The sequence below is a fragment of the Pocillopora damicornis genome, chromosome 1, assembly GCF_964200805.1.
Source record: "Pocillopora damicornis chromosome 1, jaPocDami1.2, whole genome shotgun sequence".
Taxonomy (NCBI): domain Eukaryota; kingdom Metazoa; phylum Cnidaria; class Anthozoa; order Scleractinia; family Pocilloporidae; genus Pocillopora; species Pocillopora damicornis.
This window is the reverse complement of record NC_142670.1, coordinates 36,025,464-36,052,013: the sequence shown is the minus strand read 5'-3', so window position 1 is coordinate 36,052,013 and position 26,550 is coordinate 36,025,464. Positions and strand designations below refer to the sequence as shown.

The 26,550-nt window shown below is 37.8% G+C and overlaps 4 protein-coding genes and 1 pseudogene across 7 annotated transcripts in view; 3 read left to right on the top strand and 2 right to left on the bottom strand.

Annotated features, from left to right (window-relative positions):
* LOC149053557 (diacylglycerol kinase theta-like) overlaps positions 1–22,176 on the top strand; it is a 91,593-nt gene extending 69,417 nt beyond the window's left edge. The window contains exons 6-9 of the mRNA XM_089202986.1: positions 20,529–20,817; positions 21,129–21,219; positions 21,646–21,707; positions 22,116–22,176. Coding sequence (XP_089059112.1) covers positions 20,529–20,817; positions 21,129–21,219; positions 21,646–21,707; positions 22,116–22,176 — 503 coding nt within the window. The remainder of the gene's footprint in view (positions 1–20,528; positions 20,818–21,128; positions 21,220–21,645; positions 21,708–22,115) is intronic.
* LOC149053559 (uncharacterized) lies at positions 440–16,301 on the bottom strand. Of its 3 annotated transcripts, none has more exons than XM_089203088.1 (6): positions 16,103–16,301; positions 4,402–4,464; positions 3,929–4,030; positions 2,523–2,556; positions 1,691–1,761; positions 440–655 (listed from the first exon to the last, which is right to left on the bottom strand). In XM_089203088.1, the coding sequence occupies exons 3-6, from the start codon at positions 3,999–4,001 to the stop codon at positions 462–464; spliced, it is 372 nt and encodes a 123-aa protein (XP_089059214.1). In that variant the 5' UTR covers positions 4,002–4,030; positions 4,402–4,464; positions 16,103–16,301; the 3' UTR covers positions 440–461. The 3 variants fall into 3 exon arrangements, with proteins under 3 accessions (XP_089059214.1, XP_089059223.1, XP_089059231.1); XM_089203097.1 differs by having other exon boundaries at positions 3,929–4,022; XM_089203105.1 differs by lacking the exon at positions 4,402–4,464 and having other exon boundaries at positions 3,929–4,022.
* On the bottom strand, positions 13,866–15,582 carry LOC149053560 (uncharacterized; annotated as a pseudogene). The gene is made up of 2 exons (XR_016185605.1): positions 15,344–15,582; positions 13,866–14,949 (listed from the first exon to the last, which is right to left on the bottom strand). The product of XR_016185605.1 is annotated as an uncharacterized LOC149053560 (transcript).
* LOC149053558 (diacylglycerol kinase beta-like) lies at positions 18,557–20,518 on the top strand. Its single transcript, XM_089203191.1, has 3 exons — positions 18,557–18,852; positions 19,111–19,262; positions 19,782–20,518. Exons 2-3 carry the CDS (start codon positions 19,189–19,191, stop codon positions 19,879–19,881), a joined length of 174 nt encoding a protein of 57 aa, XP_089059317.1. The 5' UTR covers positions 18,557–18,852; positions 19,111–19,188; the 3' UTR covers positions 19,882–20,518.
* Positions 22,177–22,506: 330 nt separating the features above from the next.
* Positions 22,507–24,777, top strand: LOC149053556 (diacylglycerol kinase theta-like). Its single transcript, XM_089183304.1, has 4 exons — positions 22,507–22,515; positions 22,743–22,796; positions 23,207–23,305; positions 23,629–24,777. Exons 1-4 carry the CDS (start codon positions 22,507–22,509, stop codon positions 23,737–23,739), a joined length of 273 nt encoding a protein of 90 aa, XP_089039430.1. The 3' UTR covers positions 23,740–24,777.
* The last annotated feature ends 1,773 nt before the right edge of the window (positions 24,778–26,550 follow it).

Genomic DNA, 26,550 nt, shown 5'->3' with positions numbered 1-26,550 from the left:
AGTCGCGAATTGGTCAGTCGCGTTTGCCCGCGCTTCAGGCAATGTACTTTAACCCTTTAACTCCCTGAAGTGATTACCAAGTAACTTCTCCCTGTAGTATCCATATATTATACAGCAAACAGGTAATGAGAACACTCAGACTCATCAGGCACAATTTATTTCCTTGATTGAACACCTAATTCTCGTAATCAATTAACAAGGAAATGTGTAGTAGCTAGAGGGGAGAATTGACAATCAGATCATGGGAGTTAAAGGGTTAATTGTCACCTTTCTCAATCACTAACCGAGTTCTGGTTTCTACGCTGATTGCTCCAGAGTGGTCAACGAATTTCAAGCGTTGCGCATGGAAAGTTCCCCAAATTAGGGTACAAAATCGTGTCATAGTCAACTGATGCCGAGTAAGAGGAATACTGTGATATCATTTACGAATAACGTCATAAATGAAAAGGTTCACAGTTTTATTACTTCCTTTTATTTTTCTTGCTTGACTTTGTTTCAGGCTTGCCAGATTTCTTAGATGCCTTTCTATACAGATAGTACAAAATCACTCCAGCCAGGAGCGGCCAAAATCCTATTTGCAGCAGTAACTTTGGATCGAACAGCGACTTCCTCTTAATGGACATGAGCTCGGTGGTAAAAATTAGTACAGAGTTGGCTATGTGTGAATAAAGCAAAAATAAGAAAATGTTAGGATTTGCTTTTTATCCAGTAACGTAGAATGATATTAATATCATGATTAGCAGAAAGATTTCTTTATAACCCCATACTATTCTAAAACAAATCAAAGTTGTAGTCCTAAAGGCAAAATATTGTTTCTGCCATTATTTTTTTTTTATCCATAAACTATCTGCATAGTGAAGAATGGGGCTGCGCAGAAATCGTGCCAGGAGAGCGAAAAGGAAAGGCTTCTTAACCATTCCCATTCTGTGTTATAACAAGAAATTTAAAAGAAAATTTTTCCCTATTTGGCTATTACCACATATCCAATAGATATCTTGTTCATGATTGGTCAATGACTCATGCTCAATAAAATAAGTTCTAGCTTGCAACACAGGATTTACATATTGCATGTGCTCAGAATTAAAGACAAACAAAAAATGCTAAGTTCTAAACATTTCAAAAAACTTTAAACTTGGTTGAAATGTCATAATTATTTTATCAAATTGCCATTACAAAGAAAATATGAGCATTTTCCGACTCGTTGGAAATTTCTTATTCTAAGTAATGTGTGACTGAGGACATACAAAGAGATTTGAAAAATGACTTAAAAATCAAAAATCATACAAACTGCTTTTGCATTTAATGATTAATGGCTGCTTGTGACGTTCTGAAATGTTTTGGTCGTCCAAGTTCAATTAACCCTTTAACTCCCAGAAGGGATTAACATAAAACTTCTCCCTACAATATCCATACATTCTTCAGCAAACAGGTACTGAGAATATTCAAACTTATCAGGTAGAAGCTGCTATCTTGATCTAGCATCAAGTTCTCATAACTAATTTATAAGGAAATGTGTAGCAGCTACAGGGGAGAATTAACGATCAGATCTTGGGAGTTAAAGGGTTAAGTAAACTTCCCAAATATCACTTGTGTCATAAATCAGGACTTGCACTTGTGCTCGGGCAATTTTCTGTATTTATAGGCCCCCTTAGTTCCCCCATGGTCATTTTTACAATCAACATTTACTTACGAGGAATAACATTCTGAATTCCACAAGCTCCATACCCTAGGTGAGGAGGGATGATCAATTTTCTTTTTTCACTGCAAAAGAGAAAAAGTAGAATTGAGGACTGTTGAAAAATATCAGCCTGAGCACTGCTTCTTTAAACTCATTTGAGGGAGCCACAAAAATGATCAACCAAAAGGGGTTTTTGAATTTATTTGCAGAGAATAAACAATGTGAAAAGAAGAATAAGAAAGGCAGTTAAGACAGTAAGGGGCTATGAAGCCCAAAGGGAGTTTTACTTAAAAGTTGCCATGCCAATCTTATTGTCAGTTATGTTTGCAAATAGCTTATTTCAAATGAATAGAACTTGGAAAATAGTATCAATCCATGGGCACAATTTTTTGCACCCCAACTTGTCGCTTAGAAGTAAAATTTTAAGCAGGTATTTTTTTTTCACTTGAGGAAATCCTGCTAAGCTAAGACCCACTTTAGAAGAAGTCCCTTCCTCAATGGCACTAATTGCTAATGACAAAAACCTGCTCATGATGAAAATATTTGACCTTATTGTTGTTTTTTATCACATACTGTAGTATGTATAGCACTTGGATGATATATTTGGACCCAACATATTGACCAGCTCTCAGTTGGTAGAGCACTGCACTGGTATCACAGAGGTCATGGGTTCAAATCCAGTACGAGCCTGAAATTTTTTCCAGGTCCTATTTTCAACTACTCATTTCAGTAGAATTCTTAGCTGCGAGGATCCTTTAATTTCATCTCTTCGCTGCAGTGCAAATATATGAATTTCATATATCTAAAATCATTATACGCATACTGTAATATTTCTAAATCTTACCCTATGCACATTCCTTTTATACCCATCTCCCAACCTGTAAAAAAAAAAATTACAGAAATAAGTGAAAAAATTAAGGTGGCAATTACTTGTAAAGTGGTGAACTTTCTGTCACTGCAGTTCACATATTAAAATCTTAACATCTCTAAAAGGGCTTTAACTGAGAGCTTTTAAAAAAAGTATTACCAGCCAGGCAAAAGAAGAACTCAAAATATTGGAAGTCATTATTATTCATCACCTGGATGGTTTATTTGGACCCAACATATTGACCTGCTCCCAGATGGCTTGTTAGCTCAGTTGGTAGAGTGCTGCACTGGTATCGCAGAGGTCATGGGTTCAAATCCCATAAAGGCCTGAATTTTTCTCAGGTCCCATTTTCAACTACTAGTTCAGTAGTGTTCTTAGCTGCAAGGATCTCCTAAATTCGTTTCTTCACCGTAGTGTAAACATATGAATTTCGTATGTCTAAAATCACTATACAGTAGTTACACTTTGGTTTTTATTTTCAATGATGCTCACTACATTAGATATCACAAAAGGTAACCTCATATGATCAAATTCACTAGTAAGAACTCTTGACTCAGGACACAGTGGTTCCTTTCTAGTCTAGCTTTTAATGTTTCCTCCTATAATTTTTATACCTCACTATGTATGTATACATGACCAACAAAATGTCACATAGTTGTAAGCAAAACTATAGTACCTAAATAATTCCCAAAATTATAAGTCAAGAGAATACTTCATTCACATGAAATGAAGAATTGGGATATCTTAGCATCTCTAAAATTGTTTTAACCCTTTAACTCCCAAGATTTCTTTAGCAATTCTCCTTACAGTCTGCCAAATGATTCTCATTATGCCAGTTTGGAGAATTTGGTACTGGATCAATTAGTAATCCCATAATTGATATTTTTCTTAATTCTCATCACTTGTATGGTACAGATATAGTAAGGAGAAATTCTGTCTTGGTCACTCATGGGAGTGAAAAGGTTAACTAGGAACTTTTAGAAAAGAGTCAGAAACCAGATAGTAAAAGAAGTCAAAATCTTGCAATTAGAACAATTTTTATTTGACTTTGAATAAGTATTGACAGTAACCATGTTTGATTTTATGGTTTAATACTTCATGTTTCTATGTGATTGGCCAAGAACACTTGCTCCATATTCTCAACATATCAGATTAAAAAATAAAACCAATTGCCAGTCAAGTGCTCACTTGAGTTTTCTCATGCTTTATGCAATTTAATTGTTGCCAAACTGTGTTCTCGTCAGCTCATGATTTTAAAATGTTTTACCTTTTTTGCTCTAGAGAGCAGTTGACTGATAACTTTGGCTTAATGGCTTTATGAATCCGAAATTAAATCATCCTGATAGTATAGCAAAATAATCAGAGGTCCTGATGCAAGTTACCTTTGATAACCTTCCCTTTGCCCAACTGGAACTCAAGTGGCTCCCTTCCTTTTGCCAGGGATGAGTCGAACATTTGTCCATTCACCAGTGTACCCTATAAGACTTCATTGAAAAATTAAGGAAATTCAAACATTTGCAATAGCTACATTTTTAATAAGAATTGAGAACAGGTTTTTACTTTTTGTTGTTGTTTACTTTGTGCTATTGTTAGTTTTTTTTTATTTTTTATTTTGACGGTTTATTTTTGTCTTTTTGTTTAGGCAGTCTAATTTAAAATGATAACAGAAAGCTAAAGGGAGAGGATGCCAAATTCTATTTACTTATAACAGCTTGGCACCCAAGTGGTTAAAACAATTTTGGTTCAAATTTCTGGCTTGAAAAATGTAAGGATGTGAGCACATCCTTTCCTTAGGAATTCACTGTAATGCTTTCAAGTAAGAAGCTGACAACATGAAAGTCATATATGTACACACTGTATAGTGAACAGACACAATGTTGCCATTATCTGCTTTGTCCTCACAGGTAGCAGGCTTGTACTGAAATAGAAAGATCATATGATTTTCTATAGAATACTTCATGAAAAGTCTGTCCATATGGTAATTATGCACAAGTCAGCACTTAAAATATTCAAGGACTGAGATTTCTGATATAAAACCAAACAAGTACAGACAGATAATGATCACATATTTACTAGCTCTACTAGAAGCTTCTAAACTGAAAAAGAATTAAAAACTCCAAATTTCATCTAGTAGATTAATTAGTCTTCATTTTTGCATTCTTTCCTGATTAGTGTGAAAGTTTCTATAATTTAAGAAATTAAATAACTGCATTCTGTGCAAACCCTAGAGGGAATTTAAGTTAATTAATTTGATTTTGCCCCCTCACTTAATTATATTTACAATACTCATCTAATTTAACACAATCTACTTGATTATGTCCATTGCCCACCAGTTTCCAAATTTGGCAATAAAATAGTTCATTGAAAAGAACACCAAAAGCCATCAGAGATCAGAGGATATTCAGATTACTGTGCAGACCATCTTTTCTTCGACTAATGCTAAAATTATAGTGGCCCAAGCTTTTTTTTGTTTACAACTATTTTTAGAATATTCTTAACAAAATTGTTGTGTCACTCGTATTCTACTGAGTTTCAACACAATACTTTGAATGAAAATTCTAGTAAATGTTTTAATGAGACTGTAGGATTTTCCCTTCTCAACTCCATTTTGTTTGTCTTAATTCAACAATATATACACAGTCAGGTATTTGAACTGACTCTTCAGAAATGCACAAATCATACTTTTTCTCTAATATATATTACAATTAAAATCTTGTGCTTATTGGATTGGTACATGTATGAATATAATTCATTGTTACATTGTATGAGTTACGTTGTATGAATCACATGTGAACCAGTTGCACCCACTGATCTATTGAAGAACAGTCTACAGATTTCTAATAAGATCTATGCTTTTAAGTCCTTACAAATTATATTTCATGTAAACTAGAAGATCAAAGCCATGGTATTAACCTAATCACTGCTGCCAGGAGACGAAATTTGTAATAAATTATTAATTTCTAACATCACGACTATTATGTAGTGTGCATGTATTTGAACAAAAAAAGCAAAAATGTTGATAGTTATTTGATTTTCCACTTTTTTTCCATGAGGAGCGCTTGAAAAAATATTATTTTGAATATCGATGAAACAAATACCGCGATAAAAGGACAAAAAAAAAAATAGCGCGTGATATTTTAGTATCTTTCGCCCGCGAAGGACTAATGTCGTTCACATTTACCACAGAAGTGTTATCAACTGGCATACATAATACATATCAACAGTTTAATCGATATTCCAACAACAACCTTTAGCTTAGCCTCTTTTGGCTAACAAACGAATATGGATTTTTTTCAGTATAACATATTTTGCTATAAAGTTCAGCCAAAGTCCTCCCGTACGTACCGTACGTATGCAAAGTTTAAAAACTTAAAGGGCATGCAAACCCAAAAATACATGTTTTACTTATACTATGTAAAAGGTGGCGTAGAAAACGAATATGAAATTAGTTTTGTCCAATTCGACTTATTTTAGGAGAAAATCGGCATTTTCAACTGAAATTCCATTTCCGGTAAAAACAATAGCGAGAAGTCGTGACGTAAGCGGTGGAACCAAAATATTGCGCAACACATATTCCCCAGTATAACTGGTGTGGGAGTTCGTGTAAGTAGCGGTAGTTCGGAAGATGTTTTTTAAGAAGATAGCGACTCAAATGCCTTAAGCTTAGTACATGACAGCGCTGGAGATAATCCAGAATCTTCAGGAGAGTCTGGGCCACGTCCTTAACAATATGAGCCGCGTAGGGTTCACCGAAGCGATCTGCACGAAGACAGTACAGAACATGTAGACAGCGATGCGACCGTCTCGGAAACTCAGACTGGTATTTAATTTACTTTGTGATTTATTTGTATTTAACATGAAAATGCAATAAGGCGAGGGTACAATCTAAAGGAATGCAACATAATTTTTTTTTAACTTGAGCTTCTGAAATTGTTTTATATAAAATTATCAAAGGTGCGAGTGTGGAACTTGTCAACCATTATGCCGAAAACTCATGAAAGTGTTTGTTGTAAGGAAATCGGGCAATTGTGGCAAAATGGCCTGAAACCCAGGTAAGTTGTATCACTGAGCATCCAGGTTTTCAGTCAATTTGCCTCGATTTCTGGGTGCTGGAGACGGCCAAGTACGCGTACAGGCAGCAGCAAAGCACAGATAATCACACCAGAAACGACTAAGCTAAATATTTTCTGTTTCATCTGTTTTGTTACATTTTGAGATCGATTTATTTGAGTTGTTTCTGCCATTAATTTAATAATACAGTACTAGAGCTAGTTGTTTTTCGCTTCTTTCCTGGCAGGAAATTTCGCTAAATTGCCGGATCATGTGTACTATAGGTGGACTCGGTCGACATATCGGGCGATAGTCGCCCGATATGTCGGTCGACTATCGGTCGACTATCGGTCGACTATCGGTCGACTATCGGTCGACTATCGGTCGATAGTCGACCGACTATCGGTCGACTATCGGTCGATAGTCGACCGACTATCGGTCGATAGTCGACCGATAAATGTGTCGACCGATATAGTCTTAAACCATCGATACTCGACCGATACATGACCGATACTTGACCGATACTTGACCGATACATGACCGATACTTGACCGATACATGACCGATACTTGACCGATACATGACCGATACATGACCGATACTTGACCGATACATGACCGATACTTGACCGATACTTGACCGATACTTGACCGATACTTGACCGATGCTTGACCGATACTTGACCGATGCTTGACCGATACTTGACCGATACATGACCGATACATCACCGACACTTGACCGATACTTGACCGACACTTGACCGATACTTGACCGATACTTGACCGATACATGACCGATACTTCACCGATACTTCACTGATACTTGGCCGATAATTCATTTCCCCCCGGGGAGGAGGGTTTATTTTCACGATAAAAGATATAAAACTCTTATAAGTAATATGATTACCGATATGTCGACCGAGTCCACCTATAGTACACATGATCCGGATCCTTAATGTGAACCGCGAAGCACCTGTACTATAAATTATAATATATTTTTTAATAAATGTTTGGGTGCTGGAAGAAGGCAATACTGCCGATACAATAAATCCCCCTGGGTTACTACCCTTTTAAAGGAAATTTTGGAGTCCTTACGGGGCAAAGAAAATTTGACCAAGTGGGGATTGAAGCCACGACCTCCGAATTAGATCTACCGACTGAGCTACGAGACCAGTACGGGAGCAGGTCGGTGTAATTTAGGTAGTCAATCGCGATAAATGTGCAAATGATATCATTTGTACGAAACGGGGTAGTGTGGGGAGAAATTAGCATTTGAGGGTGTGTTTTCGTGTGCTTCGTGTGAGCCTATTGCTGCATAAAATAGCAATAACATAAATTAATAATAAGAAATACAATGAAAATAAAAGAATGAAAAATAATGAAATAATAATAAAAATAATAAAATAATAAAATAATACATATCTCGTTTCGCCCCAGGAGTCTTTGTGCGGGTAGTTATTTAAAGTTGCCCAACCCCCTACCCACGGAAAAAACTGAAAACTTCAAACATTTTCCACCCTAGGGTCACAAGGGCCGATCTTGTCCCGGGTATTACCTCGGGAGGGTGGTAACCGTAGGAAATCAGCGTTGTTGTTCAGCCTACAGGATTGAATAGTATTTGAATTTATTATTAGTTTTGTTATCGCTATTTTATGTAGTAATAGGCTCATAGGAAGCATTAAGGAAGGTCTCTTCCCAGCCCCCCCCCCCCCACCCCCATCACACACGCAGACACACACACCCTCAAATGCTAATTTCTCTCCATACCGAGCAGTGAAAAACAAATGAACTATTTCCGTTAAAGGTCCAATTTCTTGTATTTTACTTAGCAGATTTCATGCGTATTACCCACATTTGACCGTATGTTATCTGTGTGTTACTCCATGTATTCGTATGTTACTTTTATGTTACTCATATGTATCTGTGTGCGCCCGTATGACTCGTAATTACTCGTATGTACTTGTATGTTACTCGTAGTGCTCGTGTGGTGTTTTAGTCACTATCTTTTGAAGATAAATTGAACAAATGTAAGCTTATGCACCTTATCTTCTTCTCGCAAATGGCTATAGCACGTTTTATTCTCTTCTCTTCCATCCCAGCAAGTCGATCTCACTGTAGTGACTTCAACAGAAAAATAGCGCCATCCGAATTATTCCCAAAATCTTCGACAAAACCTGTAGCCAGATTAGAGCCAAAATGCCAAAAACTGTGCGCATTTTACCTTGAAAATGTTAACAATAAATGTGTCATCAAGAAATGTGCCCATAAAGAGATTCACCTCGATGCCTCGTATACATTGTATTTCATTCAGGTCTTTTTTACAACAGAAAACATATCAACTAAAATACATACGAAACATTACATCAACCGTATTTCAGTTTATAATATCCACTTATGTCCTGCACCTGCTAGGAAACAGTCTTTCTTAATTTTTTTCTATATATTCAACATGTTTTAATGAAATTTGTCTCTTCTTGAGCACAGTTCCAAAGGGGACGTCGACCTCGAGGAGAGAGATGGGTTCTTGGGCTTTTTGACACACAGTATGACCCCGCTCGACCGTATTTACAGCTTGTGAGAAGGCGAGATGCGCGTACTCTTTTGACCATTATCCAAAGACACGTACTACCAGGCTCTTTGGTTTATACTGATGAATGGGCGGCATACAGGCAAATGCAAAGGGTCTTGGGTTTCAATCATCAAACGGTTAATCACTCGGTTAACTTTGTAGACCCAATCACAGGTGTCCACACACAACACGCAGAGAGCAATTGGTCTGCAGCAAAGGACAAATTTAAGAAGATGAAAGGGAACACAAATCCTAACTTCCTACTAGAATACCTTAAAGAATTCATGTGGAGAAGATGGCATGGTGAGCCTCACCCGAATGGCTGTTTTGGACGGTTGATGGAGGACATTGCAGAACAATATACACTTTAAATACCCAGAGGTTGGGGTACTCCCATATACATGTATGTGCCGCGGGATAGGGTATGGTTTTGGCGGTTATCGTTTTGCCTCTGTTAGCATTGTGTTTCCGTTGTGATCTGTAGATAGGATATGTAAATTGTATCGCCTAAAATTGCAGTGTGTAAATGGCCAGCTAAACAAAAAACCAAATTCCGCTAAAATTGTCAACAACGCGATTTTATCGAGATTTGTGTTTTGCCGCGCGTGGTTAGCCGTTGTTTGGTGATTGTTTTTCCTTGAATAGGGTGTCATATTTCGTGTTTGGACAATTCTCGTTTGTTTCATCCTTAAAGTGGGACAGGGTTTAAGACTCTTCGAGGCACACACTTATTCAAAATTTACGGGAGTACCCCCTCCCCCGAAACGGGACAGTTCCTGTGACCTTAGTGCAACATTGGTGCAGTTTGGTATTTTTTTCAATTTTAGACTCAGAAGCATATACGGTAAAAAACCCGCTTATAGGAACCTAATTTTTTCCAAGCAAGGCTAAGAAGGTTATTATAAAAGATGGTGCTAAACTGGAAAATTTGGCTACTCAGGTTCTTGTTTTCAAATAGACTGCGAGCAGTCTCTTTTGCTGTGAAATCCCACTGGAACGAACGGGGAAAAAGCGGACGTGATCGACGAGCGATGAGGGGCGAAGCCGTGATCTGCGAGCAGTAGGGGCGCTAGTCACAGCGAAAAGAGAATGCAGCTTGGCTGCTCACCGCTTGTCGATCGTGCCCACTGCTCGCAGTCTAGTTTTCAAAATAAATGAGTTGTTTGTCATTGGAGGGCGTGGCATATTTTTGGTATTGTATGCATAATATGTTAAAAATCCAAGCATATATTTACCAAGTTTACAAAGCTATCCAAGACAAACAGAACAAAACGCAACATTAATATATGGAACTGTGTTGTTGCTTTGACTGAATTTCTCAAATAAAAGAACCAGTTTCAAAGTTGTAGGCTAAAACAGGTTTTCGTGTAAAAGGAGTTTTAATGTACAATTTTTTTCTAACATTTTCAGTTAATCTATTTTTTTTCTTAAAATCTAGGTTCTCAAAAAAGGGTTTTTTACTGTACCTGTAATAAATTCAAACATTGCAATAGTCTAGCACACTCGAGTTATTTTACGCGAGGTGTTTTGAGCATTTGACGTCATTTTCCCTAATTCTCAACCAGGCTATAATTGGAACGAGATAAAGAAATGGCGACTGCAACTTCTCGGAAATAAAAATACAAATTAAAAAAAAGATTTCTGATGGTCGTAGTGGATTGATATTTAGCAAGGTATTTTAGACAGTCATATTTTATACGAAATTATGAAAAATGGATATCGACTGTTTGATCGTAGTAGCACTTTAAAAACATTACTTTCCCCCTACACTTCTGGAGGTGGAAGTCTACGAGAAGTTTCCATTTACCCACTTTTTGTTTAGCAATTTATTAAAGCTTTGAATATTTATCATCGTGAGGCCTCCTTTATCGTAATCATTGATCATTTGTGTCCTTTTAATTTTGTCCCCTTTGCTTTCCCAGAGAAAGTCATATAGCAGGGTATTGATTTCCTTAATTGCACCCTGATGCGTCGGAAGATATGTACAATTTGGGATATTGCAAAAGCTTTTATGATCGTGATTTTACATAGAAGAGTAAGTCTACTAGCAGACCAGCTGCTTAGGATGTTTTTTACTCTCTCAATTTTTTCTGAAAAAATGGCATCGCCAGAACACCTCAGAACGCTTTAAAGGTAGTGCAAAATGCGATGGAAAATTTGGAGCTATGTGATGTTGGGATAATTTTTAATCCAAATGGCAAGAGGTTTATCTGGAGGCAAAGACAATCAGATATTCATTGCAGACTTGATTTCGTTTTAGTAAGTCAAATCACAGTATTTACCCGCTTATAAGAATCTGAGTTCTCAGTTCTAAATCTACTCGTAGGGTGTACTCATGTGAATTCTAATTCAAAACCAACATGTACATACTACCGTTTTTCATACATTATTTATACCAAATTTAGAGATTTTTATAGTTCATACATGTTTAAGTTCATTACTTTTGAGAGTCATGTCTTTTATCTTTGCCTGAAGATCTTTAAGGTTCATTTTCTAAAACAGAAACCTGTTTCAAATATGGGCTAAATAGGTTCTTTTGTAAAGGGGGTCTAAATTGGTATTTTTAGTCTAACAGGTTCGTGAATTCTAGGTTCTTATAAGCGGATAAGTTCTGTATTTCCGACAGGTGGGTGCCGCGGAGTTCCCTATTTAAGGATGAAAAAAATTGATACCGTTGTTAAGGCCCAAACCCCCAAAAAGACGCCCTATTCTAGGTAAAATAACAAGAATAATAAAAAAAAACAAACAACGGCTGACCTTGCACTGCAAAAAGAAGTCTTTATAAAATTGCTTTGCTTATGAGTTTAACCGCCTAGTTCAGTTTCAAAAGATCATTTACTTTTCGTTTAGCTGGGCAGTTACACACTGCAATTTTAGCTGATACAATTTAGGTGGATCCCATTACCGACATAAATTGGACAGTTAATATCGGTAACGTTGAACAAGGAATATAACGTTGAGGCCCTGTTAGAGCTATAAGAGCTATGGAATAATGATTATTTTAGGTAAGTTGGATTAAGGGCAGCATGACATCAGGGATAAAGCATAAGCCGGGTAGTTTTAGGAATAATGGAAATACGTTAAGGCACAACATTAGTTACACAAGAGCGACCAACTTTACAATGTATTTTTCCATTACCAAATGGGAACATATATCGAAAAAACCTCGCACTCTTTCTTAGCCTATTTTCTTCTGAGCGATATGGTCGGTAAGTGAACCTATACTTGGCCGATACTTGACCGATACTTGACCGATACTTGGCCGACACTTGACCGACACTTGACCGACACTTGACCGACACTTGACCGATCCTTGACCGATACTTGACCGATACTTGACCGATACTTGACCGATACTTGACCGATACTTGACCGCTACTTGACCGCTGCTTGACCGCTACTTGACCGCTGCTTGACCGCTACTTGACCGCTACTTGACCGCTACTTGACCGCTACTTGACCGATACTTGACCGATACTTGACCGATACTTGACCGATACTTGACCGATACTTGACCGATACTTGACCGATACTTGACCGATACTTGACCGATACTTGACCGATACTTGACCGATACTTGACCGATACTTGACCGATACTTGACCGATACTTGACCGATACTTGACCGATACTTGACCGATACTTGACCGATACTTGACCGATACTTGACCGATACTTGACCGATACTTGACCGATACTTGACCGATACTTGACCGATACTTGACCGATACTTGACCGATACTTGACCGATACTTGACCGATACTTGACCGATACTTGACCGATACTTGACCGATACTTGACCGATACTTGACCGATACTTGACCGATACTTGACCGATACTTGACCGATACTTGACCGATACTTGACCGATACTTGACCGATACTTGACCGATACTTGACCGATACTTGACCGATACTTGACCGATACTTGACCGATACTTGACCGATACTTGACCGATACTTGACCGATACTTGACCGATACTTGACCGATACTTGACCGATACTTGACCGATACTTGACCGATACTTGACCGATACTTGACCGATACTTGACCGATACTTGACCGATACTTGACCGATACTTGACCGATACTTGACCGATACTTGACCGATACTTGACCGATACTTGACCGATACTTGACCGATACTTGACCGATACTTGACCGATACTTGACCGATACTTGACCGATACTTGACCGATACTTGACCGATACTTGACCGATACTTGACCGATACTTGACCGATACTTGACCGATACTTGACCGGTACTTGACCGATACTTGACCGATATATATCGGTCGATGCATCGGGCGACAGTCGACCGATATATCGGTCGACTATCGGTCGAGTATCGGTCGACTATCGTCCGATAGTCGGTTTTTACTTTTAATCCAACATGATTTTAGTTGTTAATTATTTTTTATGAATGTTTTAAAACACTTACATGTATGAATTATCAAGAACATTTGAATTAAGAACTGTTCACATACAATGTAAAGCCGAATTTATCATGCCACGAAAAGTCCTGTGCATGACATGTTTAGAGTCCTGGGCCAGGTTGTTAAAAGCTGAGTTAAGATAACCCAGAATTAGTGCAATAGAGAAATTATCCTGGGAAATGCCTTCTGAAGGACAATTATTTTAAGTACTATAATAAAGACAAGACACCTGGTTGTTCATGTTGGATTAAAAGTAAAAAATAATTAACAAATTTTTTACAATGCCATGTTTTACTTAGGATAATAAAATGTTTTATTTTAATCTTGCCTAACTGTTTCTTGTTCATGACTCCTCATGATCTCCTTTCGGAGCGCTTTACCCTTTGACTGCTTTGCATTAATTTTGTAGCGCTGAATGATGTCTTTAGCACAAGAAAATGACCGCACCCTTATATATAAACATACAATAGCATGGAAGACATTGTTGCTTACTTCAACATTGGGTATTAGCTCTGCATCTGAAACCATACATTGATAGCTTGACAATATCGCACTGTCAGTTATTGCGTTATGCACTATGCCAGCAATATCCACTTTTTGCAAAGAATTTACTGAAGTTAATTGTCTAAAATGACACTCTGTTTTGAGGAAAATGCTCTGTGCATACTTTGTAATGTTCCACAACCCCCCACGGTTTAAAATCGATACCAGTTTTTGGTTCTCATATCCATGCTCCAGTTTACCAGCTCTCAAGATTGCCATTGCCTGTTGGCTCTCAGTTGTGTTCTTTCTTGCATACTTTTTGTGCAAGTTATGCAACACATATCCACCAACATACTGCAGACCAGCTTGTTCTTTCTCTGACAGCATTGTTTGAACAGAAGGTGGGTTTTTGTCAGAAGACTTAATGCCTTTGCAGAAGGATAGAATAAAATCAGCTACCTTGGTCGCAAGAAGTGTTGCAGCATTACGAGACAGTCCTTTGAAAAAAAATTGTAGATTTCAATGGTACTTGAGCATAGCAGTTGCCATAGAATTTCTCAGCATTCCCAGTTTTGAAATAGTCTTCAAATAATTTCTTTATCACAGTGAATTCTTGTGTTTCTCCTCCAGGCTCTTCATATTCATATTGTTTTAATTCGTTCCTTAGATCTGCTGCAAACACTTCCCTTTCACTAATGTTCTTCAAAGCATTGTTTACTATCTCGGCAAGAATGCTTGGCGTCAAAGTTAAATGATGTGCGTTTTGATCTGCATTGTGCTTTGTAGCTCTGTGCCTTTGGTAGCCTCCTCTTGATTTGTACTTTTTTCCACAGTCGCTGCACACGATCTCTGTTGATTCGACCTGAAAACGAAAAAGTATCAAATCATAATTCAATAGTATTGTAGTCTTCAGGCCTCGACTTTCAACGATCTACTGTCACTGGTCTTTTTTCCTAAAGACACATTTGCCAATATCGAGTTTGTTGTTGTCGTTGCATGCCCCGTGAAGTCTTCTCAAAACAAAGTATAATCGGGCAAATTCAGCACCTAAAGCATCCAGAGCACTTCTGCTAAAGAAATTGAACGCATTTTTTATGAAATTGCTAGAGTATAGAGGGAAAAGAATCATCGAAACCGTCGGATCAATGTTTTATTTACTGTTTTTTGGCTGGCGTGACAGCACAGTCGCGTACAACTCCGTAATTCTTTTGGAAACAGACTAAGTACGGGTGATTGTTTATATAATTGGCACTTACTTCACTAGCAACAGTTGAAAATTGTTCCTGTAGTGATTCATCTTCGTCAAGAAGGTCTAAAATTGCCTCAAAATCATCGCCGAACAAGAATAAGTCGTCTCCTGCATCCGCCATCTTTGAAAGTTGTGCACCGTCGCGATCACGTGACAGGTACGTTCAACATCAGAAGCGGCCCCATTGTTTCGCGCTTTGAAGATTGCCGACTTTCATAACCAGTCTCCTCTACTAACTATGCTGTAAGTAAAAAAATCATGAGGAGACCAGCAAACAACGGCTGTAGAAAAGACTCCTTCGTGCCTCACGCGATTATAAAACGAGACTTTGGAGGATCCACCCGTGACGTCACAGGAAAGATGGCGCCATTCAAGATGGCGAATGTTTCGAATTTGGAAGAGCTTTTACAAAGTGAAAATGGACTTTTGAGAATAAACGAATGGTACCGTTGGTGTACTTGATATATTTACTAAACATCTATGTGAAAAGAAAATGAACGTTTTTTGGGTTTACATGCCCTTTAAGCTTCTAATTTTCTCGACTGCATAACAAAATCCGCGCGGGTAGGTTATCGCGACAAATTTCGTGAATTTTCCCTCAAATAATACCAATTTCACAAACTTTGTAAATGCTCGCTTTTTTTTTCGAAGAAAGATAAAATCCAAATTCAAAATTGCAGAAATTAGCACCCGATCGATCACAAAGAAATACTACCAGTAATTTAAGCTCAAGAAGCTTGTCTGAGATTTCAATCTCGTCACATACCTCAACAATAGTTTATAGATCCTTCTTCTTTTTGGCTCCAGCAGCATACCCACATGAAAAAAAAAAAGTACCACAGAACAACAATCTTAAGTTGTTCTTCATTGGAGATCATCATCCAATTTACGCGATCTTTGAGTGTAATAAAATGTCGGCTGTAATCTAATCGTGGCAAGCGGAGGCAGGCGACTCTTCTTGCACCTCGAGAAAGCCTGGGAATGAACCTCAACTCAATATGGCGGACAAAGAGAGCCCAGAAGAATCGGAGGAAAAGATTGACTCTCTATCGCATCCAGAAGTGATGGCTCTCTTTGGTGAAAAAAACTAGGGGAAGACAGTGGAAGATCCACTCCTTATATGTATATAATTTTATATGCCTTTTAATAAACTTTCAGCTGTAGTTGTCATCCAAAATGCGACAGTGCATCACCTAAAGAAGGCAATACAAAGACACATCTTACTTAAACTCTCCAGGGAAGGAGGTCTGCATATTGTCTCTTGGTAAGTGGATAAGGAATCAAATAATGTCAAGTTTACATAGTATAGTTTTACATAGTTTTATATTTCTGATTGATGTAATCAGATGGCCCCTATACACTGTACTTGAAAAATCAACATATCAGTCCACTGCATTGTGTGATTGATACATATTTATGTTTTCAGCCATGAAAATTTAATACTGAATCAAACAATAAAGCCTGATATTCATTTATTCGACCATTAGCCGACCATTAGCCGACCATTAAGGACCTGTCTTCTCATTAGCTTTCTGCATGAAAACTTGTCAATATTCATGGTACAACACTCAAGGTGGTTGAGGGTTAGATATTAACTTTAACTGTTCAACTTATACACAAATCTAATACGTCAATAGAGATGATGGAATTGAAATGCTTACTATCAAATAGCATAACAGCTGATCTGTAACATTTAGTAGACCTTTAAGGGAATAATTAATGAGTATCGAAATACTCCAATGACAGCAAGCTATAATTCACCAATAATTACAAACCAAGGTGCTACAAATAGTGACATATCAACTTTCGACCTCAACACCTGATGAAGGTGTTGATGGATTAAATAAATATTGATCTATCAATTAGCCTGACTCTGACATCATGAGACAAACAGTTTAATGTTTGTTTACTAATACACAAACCATAATGTAATATGATTTTGTAATTAAAAACTAATAGGAAGTACATTTGGAAAATCTATTGGTTTTCATTTGAAGGACAGAAGCTAACAGAGAATCATCAACCTCTCACATAGTAAGTCAACAGTAGATGTAGTTATGTAGTATTAAACAGTATAATAGTTTGACCCTTTTACCCCTTAGACTGACTAACATCTAATTTCTCCTTACAGTATCACCCCTGAATCAAACATTAAGGTCATGAGAATTAAATAATGATCAACAAATACCAGAGCTCTTGATTGTTAAACAAAATCTTCATGTCAGCACCGTAGGAAATGTATAGAAAACAGCACGGAGAATATGCACACTGATCTTTGGGTGTAAAGGGTTAATTATCTGGGTGAGGGGCTCCTCTGCCTTTTTACCTTCCACTTTTCTTATTTTTAAGTTACAGCCATTGAATATATGGTGGTAAGGTGGTGACAACTTTGCTTTCCATAGTTTCATGTCTTTGCACCCATTTTCTTATTAACTTCCTTTGATAACTGCAAGGTGATTTTTAATGATAAATGTCGCGTACCCAAGTGTTGGGATTACGTTGAGTGTCAACCACATATACACATCCGTCTCATTCCGGTTTTTATTGAGTACGACGTGTTACAATGCGGTGAAAACTAAAAGGAAATTTATGATTGCGTAATCAGAAATGATTCTATGGAAATTACAAATGAATGTAACGATAAACGAGGCGATTGAATGTACAAAAGAAACTCACGTTTGATCCTGCGTAAAAAGGGTAAAAGAAACTCCGTGGGAAAGTGACTCCAGTTACTCCGAAAACTCCAATAGCTCCGATAGAAAACTCTAGATGGATATACTCCGACAACTTACTCCGACACTCCGATATGTGATACTACCGGGATTATGTAAGCAACAGGCTTTAAACGTGATAGGCGGCTAATAACAGGTCAAATACGCTCTGATAAATGATTAAAAGAATGAACAATGAAACGATAATAGAATTTAAACGATAGTAAATAATCACACAAAACAAAACAGTTCAGTTCATTTCAGTTCAGTTCGCTTGCTGAACGTTCGTCACAATAAATAATAGATCTTGTATTCATCTGAAGGTGTTAGACTCCTCATAAAAGTTAATGTAGTTCTTTTCTTTGCAGAAGTCTGTAAGGAAAATGAAACTCACAAGATTCTACCTGAGGCAAAACATAGAACCCTTGGGTAGTTTATGCATATGCATTGGTAGTCTCCCAGTTGGCCTTGACACAAGCAAATACAAAATTTTGATTGGCAACATTCTAGGAGAAAGTAAGTTCTGTTTTGTTTGTTTTTTAGATGCTTCTAAACAAGTATCTTTGTTTTACGAGGGGCTAATGTACGTTTCCTGAGTCCTTGTTCCCCTGACCATCTGCCATGTCCATTCAGCTATTTAAGAGTGACAGTGACCCTGGTAACAAGATTGACGACACCTTGGCGACCTAATATTTTACGCAATAAAATACTCAAAGGGAGGCTTTTGGTTGTTCTCTGCTTTTTTCTTGTAATTGTTTTGTAGCCATGGAATTTTGAGAGGTGAAAAGTGTGTTTTCAAGTTGTGGTGATTTACTAGTAATCCTAGAGCTCAGTTCATGTATCTAATAATTAAGACACATTATTATATCACTGGCAGTGCCCATGGGAAGTATAAAGTGAATTCTGTGTTCTTTCTGTAGAGCATTTCCTAGAAGTACTTTAAAAAACAGATGAACTGAAAAAGACTGACTGGAATCAAGATTTCTGTTTCTTGCATATCGGTATTCGCTTCCTACAGTTAAGGAGTTATGCCTATTTTGATTTTTTTTGTTATTCCCTATAGCCTGAACTGTTCCCCCCTGGAAGCCAACCCCTTTTAGTACTGGTAAACTCCAAAAGTGGTGGCGGTCAGGGGGCAGACATGTTCACAGCTTTCCAGAGACTGCTCAACCCTAATCAAGTGTACAGCCTCTTAGAGGGAGGCCCATTATCAGGGTATTTTAAACTCGCTCCCCCTCCATATCGAGATGAATTCCCACCCGAATTTGTTGAGGTTACACGGAAGTTGTTTACTTAGTAAGAACTATCTCCTTAGACTCTTGTGTCCACGAGAATTGACCGAGGCCGAGCTAATCAAGCCATAGTGCAGATATGGGTGGGTGCAGAATCTTTCCAGTGCAGATTGCACCCTTTAAAGGGCGATACCCATATTTACATAAGATAACACAATGTCTCCCCCCAAGCCTCGCTTTCAAGATGGAAAAAGCAAGGAAGTGGTAAAGATTGATGTAAAATTTTTAGTCCAAAAAAGGCATGGGGGTTAGTTTTCCTTATATGACGTCGTCCTGCAGAAGAGCGATTTCTATTTTGTTGTATAGGTTGCTTCCCAAATTAATCATTTACAGCTATTCTATACTCAAAACTATAAGCCTTGTCTTCTTCTGTCAGCTTTGTCCTATCGTCTTTAAATCTCTGAATATCTAAAATATGAATCGATTTTTATCTTTGTTTCAGAGTTTATGCTTTCAGATCTATTTCTGATTTTCGTGTCTTGATCTGTGGTGGTGATGGCACAGTTGGCTGGGTGCTGGCATGTTTGGATGATGTTATTTAAGAGATAAAGTGTAAGTTACCTGCATCAGCAGTTCTTCCTCTTGGCATTGGTAAGTGGATTTTTTCCAAAGTATTCGTGTTCCCCACGATTTAAAGAAAATTTATTTCCAGAGTCAAAAGTACCTTTGTACGTTTTGTTTTTCTGCGATATGTCATAGATTTCAAGACTCGTTCGACAAACTTGGTCAATGAGATGGAAATCTGAAACTAATCATGACTTAGTCATTCGTGTTTTCTAAGCGATAGAGACCCTGGAAAGTCATGCAGATTTTCCCTTTTTAGGCCTGAAAAGTTCGTAGTATTTGAAAATAAATCAAGTAGTATTGATTACTGAAAGTCTAGAACTCTATACGGTAATGATATGCATTTTCAAGTTACGATTAATAGCAGAGGTTTAAATTAGTAGAAATACCGTTATAGCGTATTTTGAAAAGCTGCCATTCGGGTGTTGTAGCAAAGTGAAAAGAGAACGGGTGGGAAATTGAACGAGACTCTCGTATGAATGAATCTCTCTCGTGATTTCTATAGTAACAAGAGAGTTAGTGGGAAATTGAATGAGATTCCCAGCTTATTATGTATTCATCTCTCTCGTGATTTCCATAGTAGCTAGAAAATGAGTGGGAGATGAACGAGATTCTCAACTTACAGGTAATGATCTCTCTTGTGTTCTCCATTGGAGAGGTGGTTACTCTGGTGGCGAGAGTCCTGTATCGCTTCTCATGGCCGTTGATCAGGCACACGAAGTGTTTCTTGATAGATGGTGTGTCACGTTTGATTCAGCGGACACTAACGACAGTGCGCTTAGCTCGATAGGAGCAAGAGAAGACGATCCTAGTATTTTTACCATGAATAATTACTTTGGCATCGGAATTGGAGCTGAGCTTTGTTTAGATTTTCATCTTCAGAGGGGGGAAGAACCAGATAAATTCCATAGCAGGTGAGGATACAAAGGATTCAATTTACAGGTTACAAAATTAGTCGTAGTGCCTTCGATTGAAGAAAAAGAGTGTTGATTGCGAAAGCCATTGGATGGTAACAAAGGTTCCATAGTCTTCTGAGATGTACTGTTGTTTCATCTTTACTGCGATTAATGTACTCAAACTCCGGATAAATTTTAACCTCCGTTGAAAGCTCTTTTGAAAAGGAATAGGTTGAGAAAACCCCGACTTTGTGTTTTGCAATTTATTGTTTGTGCGACTCTGTTGAATCTCTAATTCCCCCTTTTTTTGGGGTTTCTTTTTGTTTCAGGCTTTATAATAAAGGAGTTTACTTTAGAGCAGGTATAAAGAAAATGGTCAAAGGCTACTCGCGGACATTTACTCAAGAGGTCGAAATAGAGGTGATTTAATATGTAGAACGATGGTATTGAATGGCTGATCACAATAAAAGGGGTGTACCGCTGACTATAAGCCCTGTTATTGCCTTTTGTTTACCCTGCAAGCGGGCTCATGTTTGGGTTTCACCATACTGCCCCTTTTCGGCCACAGCCGCCTATTTTACCATCGACAGCTGCTTATGGAAAAAGGTTATTGAAACCCCTGTATCAGAATTAACTTTCTTAGCATCGAGTGTTGGTCCAAATCATCATCGTCTGTCAGTTGTATTCAACTCTTAATGATTGCATGCGTATCAGTTGCACAATTTTTTATTTCATGCTCCAATCACACCTGAGCGTTTTGTTTTGGCGTTTTGCGGTGCTTGATTACCTTTCGTCCTCTTTAACTTTCTAGGGACCAGTATCTTATTTACTTCCTTTTCGCTGCAGATTGATGGCAAAAAACTTGACTTACCAACACTAGAAGGAATTGTAATTCTGAACATAGGCAGGTAAGTAAAAGCTTGAAATTGAGGTCAATCAAATTAATTCGATTCAATTTAATTGCAAGGAAATCGCTGCACATCGGCTTCAACAAGTAATTTAAGCTGCACAGTTTTTATGCCCGGTGTAGGTCAACATTATTTGTTTTATGTAATTATGATCTGATTCCTTTACGGGAACGAACAACCTTTTAATATTTGTCTTACTCACATCACGCGGCTTCGCAGCAGTCCCCAACTATTATGTGGGAGGCCCGGGTTCGATTCTAGTCAAAGTCTGAATTTTTAAGGCTTCTTTTCTGAGATTACTTTGATAGCAGCTGACCTGCGATTATCAATTCACTACTTGTAAAGTCTTTTATTCTTTTGTATAAATTTTGCGCTTTAACTTTTTTTTTTAATTTGTTTTCCGGCCAGTTGGGGAGCAGGCACAGATGCATGGGGACCAGACAAAGAAGATGTATGTAGTACTTCATGAATTTAGTGGAGATATCTACTTATATTCTTAGCACCAAACAACTGATAGAATAACCATGACATGTTGTCCCTAGAAGATGAGGTCTGGAAAAGACTCTAAGATTCAGCGCATTAGCTATAAAGAAGCCAATAAGTGCAAAGAGTAGAATTGTCCAAACCGCCAATAGCGCGGGAAGTAGCAAATGACCAAACCACCGTTGGTTTTAGTTTTGCCCGTGATTGGTTCAGAGAGTGGCTTGAATTATCTGGACCAATCGCAAAGCGAAGTTAAATTCATTCCCCAGCTTGTCACTGTGACGGTCTTGTCGAGGCGGTTGGACTTCAGGGAGTAATGCACCTAGTGAGTCAGAATCACCACCATCTTTACCCTTCACACCCTAACATCAGCAGGCATATGCACCATACTGTTCTCTCCAATCTGTTCCGCGTATTTTTTTCTACTAACTGCCACAATTTTTGTATCCTGCCTTTTCCTTTGTTCTTAAGTATTTGCATAGGAAACGTTTTTATTTAGCGATGAAAATGGTGCCTTAGTTCTTAATTGAGAATTGAATTCTTTATCAATAGGGTCAAATTCAAAGTGGAATCAGGACTGGTATTCGGCTAGCACAGGGAGCCCAGGTATGTATGTCTGGTTGTATTCCAGTAAATAACATAATGAAGCCATAAGTTGATTATCCTCGTACTATTCTCATGTAATTTATGTTTTTCACGTTACTATCTTCCCGCCAATGGCCTAGCGTCATTTTTTTATGCATATAGAGCACACACAACCCACAATACCTTTATTCGCTCTGACGAAGGGTAAAACGCTCGAAATATCGGCTTAATGAACTCTTGATAATGGCTTATTTTCTTTATAAAACAGTTGATAAAAAAAAACTATCATGTAATACCACCCCTTCCCTTCTCCCCCCCCCTCCCCCAACACCGACGCAGAACCACCGTTTCTTTAGAAATTTACCCTCCTCTTTCATCCGCTTCAATGCTTTTTTTTTTTAATTGATGACAATTATTATTACTTCGTTCAGATCAACATCAAATTAAAATCAGAGATGCCCGTACAAATAGATGGCGAACCTTGGATGCGGCCTCCTGGTAATGTGATTGTACGGCCCATACTAACACAGGTATTTATAGAAAACTGTGTACCGACGCGGTAAAAGATTACTGTTTGGGGAAAATGAAAGGCTTGTGATTGGACTTTCATATCTCAGTGTTAAAAATGCTCCTAGAACATCCCGAAAAATCAATTTCGTTTTATCTTTTAACCAGAGAAACGTTTTTTTTTTGTTTTTGTCAACATTGACATCCAAGAATTCAATAGAACGTTTATAACTGGACGACTTTGGTTCTGAATTCTTTGAAGAATGAAGAAAGTATTGCTAGAACCCAAACGGCCATCGAACACTTCTCGAAATTTCATCGTAAGTTCACTTATTTTTTTCTTTAGGCGCTGATGCTATCGAAGAAGGTTAAAGTAAAAAACAAAAGAAGACCCACAAGTTCGTCTCGCCCTCCTGAAAGCCCCAGCGCAACAAGAACCATTTTTTATGACGATTAAACACTTACCCCGGGCTTATGGCAGCTTAATTAGAAACCATACTGGATGTTTTTTCCAGCTCTGATTTATACTTAATTTAATTTGGTAATCTTGTAAAGTTTCATCTAGTTAAGTATTGCTTTAGCCGAGAAAATGTAATTCGAAATTGTAAAGGAAATTACTGTCATTTGTATCGCTTTGGGTATACGCTGTATTGTAAACAGTGCAGACTAAAATTCCATCGTTATAGTGCGTTAAATTGAACCAATTGTGAAACTCTACCAGCACGAAATGCATGCTGGTTGAGAAATCACACGAACATCACGTGCTCGTCATATAGGCTGAAACAAGGAGAGCGGCTCATTCCTCACCATTCGAACCTCTTCAGTGTACATTACCATTCGTGCTATTGGAGTCAATTTCTAACACCGGCCGTGATTTGTTTATCGAAGTGGTATATAATGATTCTGAACTAGTCTCGGCCACATTCTGTCTTTCCCCGTTCCGCCCGTAAATGCGCAAAGGCGTTGTAGTAGACGCTACGCGCTAACGAACCAAACTCGTAACCTGGTATTCCATAGTCGTATGTAGGAAAAAAAGGGTGGCGCGAGATTTCTAGACGAATCACAGTTTATTAAAGATTTCATGCTTAAGAAAAAAGTGAGAAGAATACGATTAACTAACGCAATTTCAGATAGGAATGAAAACGCTTGAGAGTCGACGATACGCGTACCGTGGTGTTCCACAATCGTATATCAAAGGTGCGAACTAAAATGTTGAAATCTCTGTCTCGAGGTGGAGTTGAAAGCTTAGCTTGTCCCGTCAATGGAGTTTTTACAGAAGACACCGGTGAATTTGAAGATAATATAAGTTCGAGTATATTACAAAAGAATGTTGTATTTGTAATTATATGTAAAAAGTGGTTTAACTGCAGAAGTATTCATTAACAAGCTAATATGCATGAACGCCTTCTATTGATTTACCTTTTCTCCATGTTTCATTTTATAAAATGATCAGTTCATGTAGATGTGTTCTGAGTGAATTGAATTTGTGAGAAAACTTTTTTTGTTTGTTTGTTTTTTTTGTCGTTAAAGGCATAGCTGGTGATAGGCTCGCGGTAAGAGGAGAGAAGAGTAAAAGAGAGCGAGCAAAAATCGGCGAGGTTCTGGGAAGGCATGTCACCTTCCTTCATTCTAATTAGATTTTTCTCTCACTTACCCCACGTCTATGCCCGTCCTCACTGTGTCAGGCTTCCAGAGGCAAGGTTAGCGGTGTAGCATGAGGAAGAGTGTAGAATGGAAGGGAAGATATTCCGGTTTTCTTCTAGTGAGTTGTACAGACGTTAACTTAGTTAAGTTAAGTTAGTTTTACTCAGGTTTTTGGCTCGATTTACTCAGGTTTAGCTGAAGGTCTCTTTCAAGTTTGGTCATTATAGCTGTGTAGCTCTACATGTTACACCTTCGAGTCCTTCACTGGAAATGTAAATTTGGAGTGTAAATTCTATTCCCCTAGAAAATGGCAAATTATTGAGTTTCTTAAGTTATCTCAGCGGTTGACAAGAAGGAAATATCGCAAGCAGTCACTGAGGACAAAAATTCATGAAAAGTCAGCACCCTAAAAGGCAGAACAAAGGGTGGTGCGAGATTTCTAAACCAATCACAGTGCAGTAAAGATTTCATATCTGAGGGTTTTTTAAATGCTTACCGTCACTCCCACCCACCCTTGCTGGAAGTCTTTGGATAGAAAATGAAAAGCTTAAAAATGTTTCCTAACCTCCCGGAAATATATATTTGTTACGCCTTATTTTACATGGGGGAGGGGGGGGGGGTAACCAAAAACCCTCAAGAGAGTCGAGTCAAGGAGATACATTATGGTGTCAAAAGAAAACAGCTCAGTTTTTGGGAAAAACTAGAACTGAATAATTCATTAAAAAACAAAAAGTTCAACATTATGAGAGATACAGGAAGCAATTTTGTATCAGTTTACTTGTCACAGGTCATTGAGGCATATAATCCACTCTGTGGATGAACCTGAAAAGTGACTTAGAAATCTTTATAGGGTAAACTGAGAACGGACTCATGTGTAAGGTCTTAAAGATGTTTTATTGAAGTCTTCGTTAACGTTTTAAAGTAGATCTTGAACCCCTGTTCGTAACTCTGTGTGACTTCCCTCAAAAAGCCACTTACACATTCAAGTTTTTCTTACTGTAGATGCCATGTTGATGATCCCGTTTTAACAAAGATATAAAAGAATACCACATACTAAAATAAACTAGAATTCTCGTTGTGAGTTAAAAAATCTAGAGATGGGCTACAAAATTAGATTCATAAACACTACTAAATATCTAAGTTAGTGGTATTCTAAGACCTTTTTTCTTTTTTCCTTTTTTTGATTTTCAGGTTAATGTTAATAATAATGACGAATTCTGTAAAGAAGCAGGCTTCAGCCATGACAGAGGTCACTAATGCTCGCAAACGAGTTATAAAAACTCTAAGACATGACCTATTTAAATCATTTCATTCTATAAAAACCTCTAACAAACGAATTCTGACCTTGTTTATTTTCCTCTAACAATTCTAAACTCAGTTGGCATGCAAAGCACTCACAAGCTTGCTGTGAAAGTGAACTATTCAAATTGTTGTTGTACCAATTAATATCCTATATCTGACTTGTTACTCGTTACCACAATATCTTTCTAATTTCTTTTTTAAGGAATTTTCGTTTATGAAGAATGTAGTAACGTAGCGAAAATAGACGTCACTCTACCTTTTAGCTATCAATATGCTCTCATACGAGTTATAAAAATTCTAGAAATGGGCTACTTAGATCATT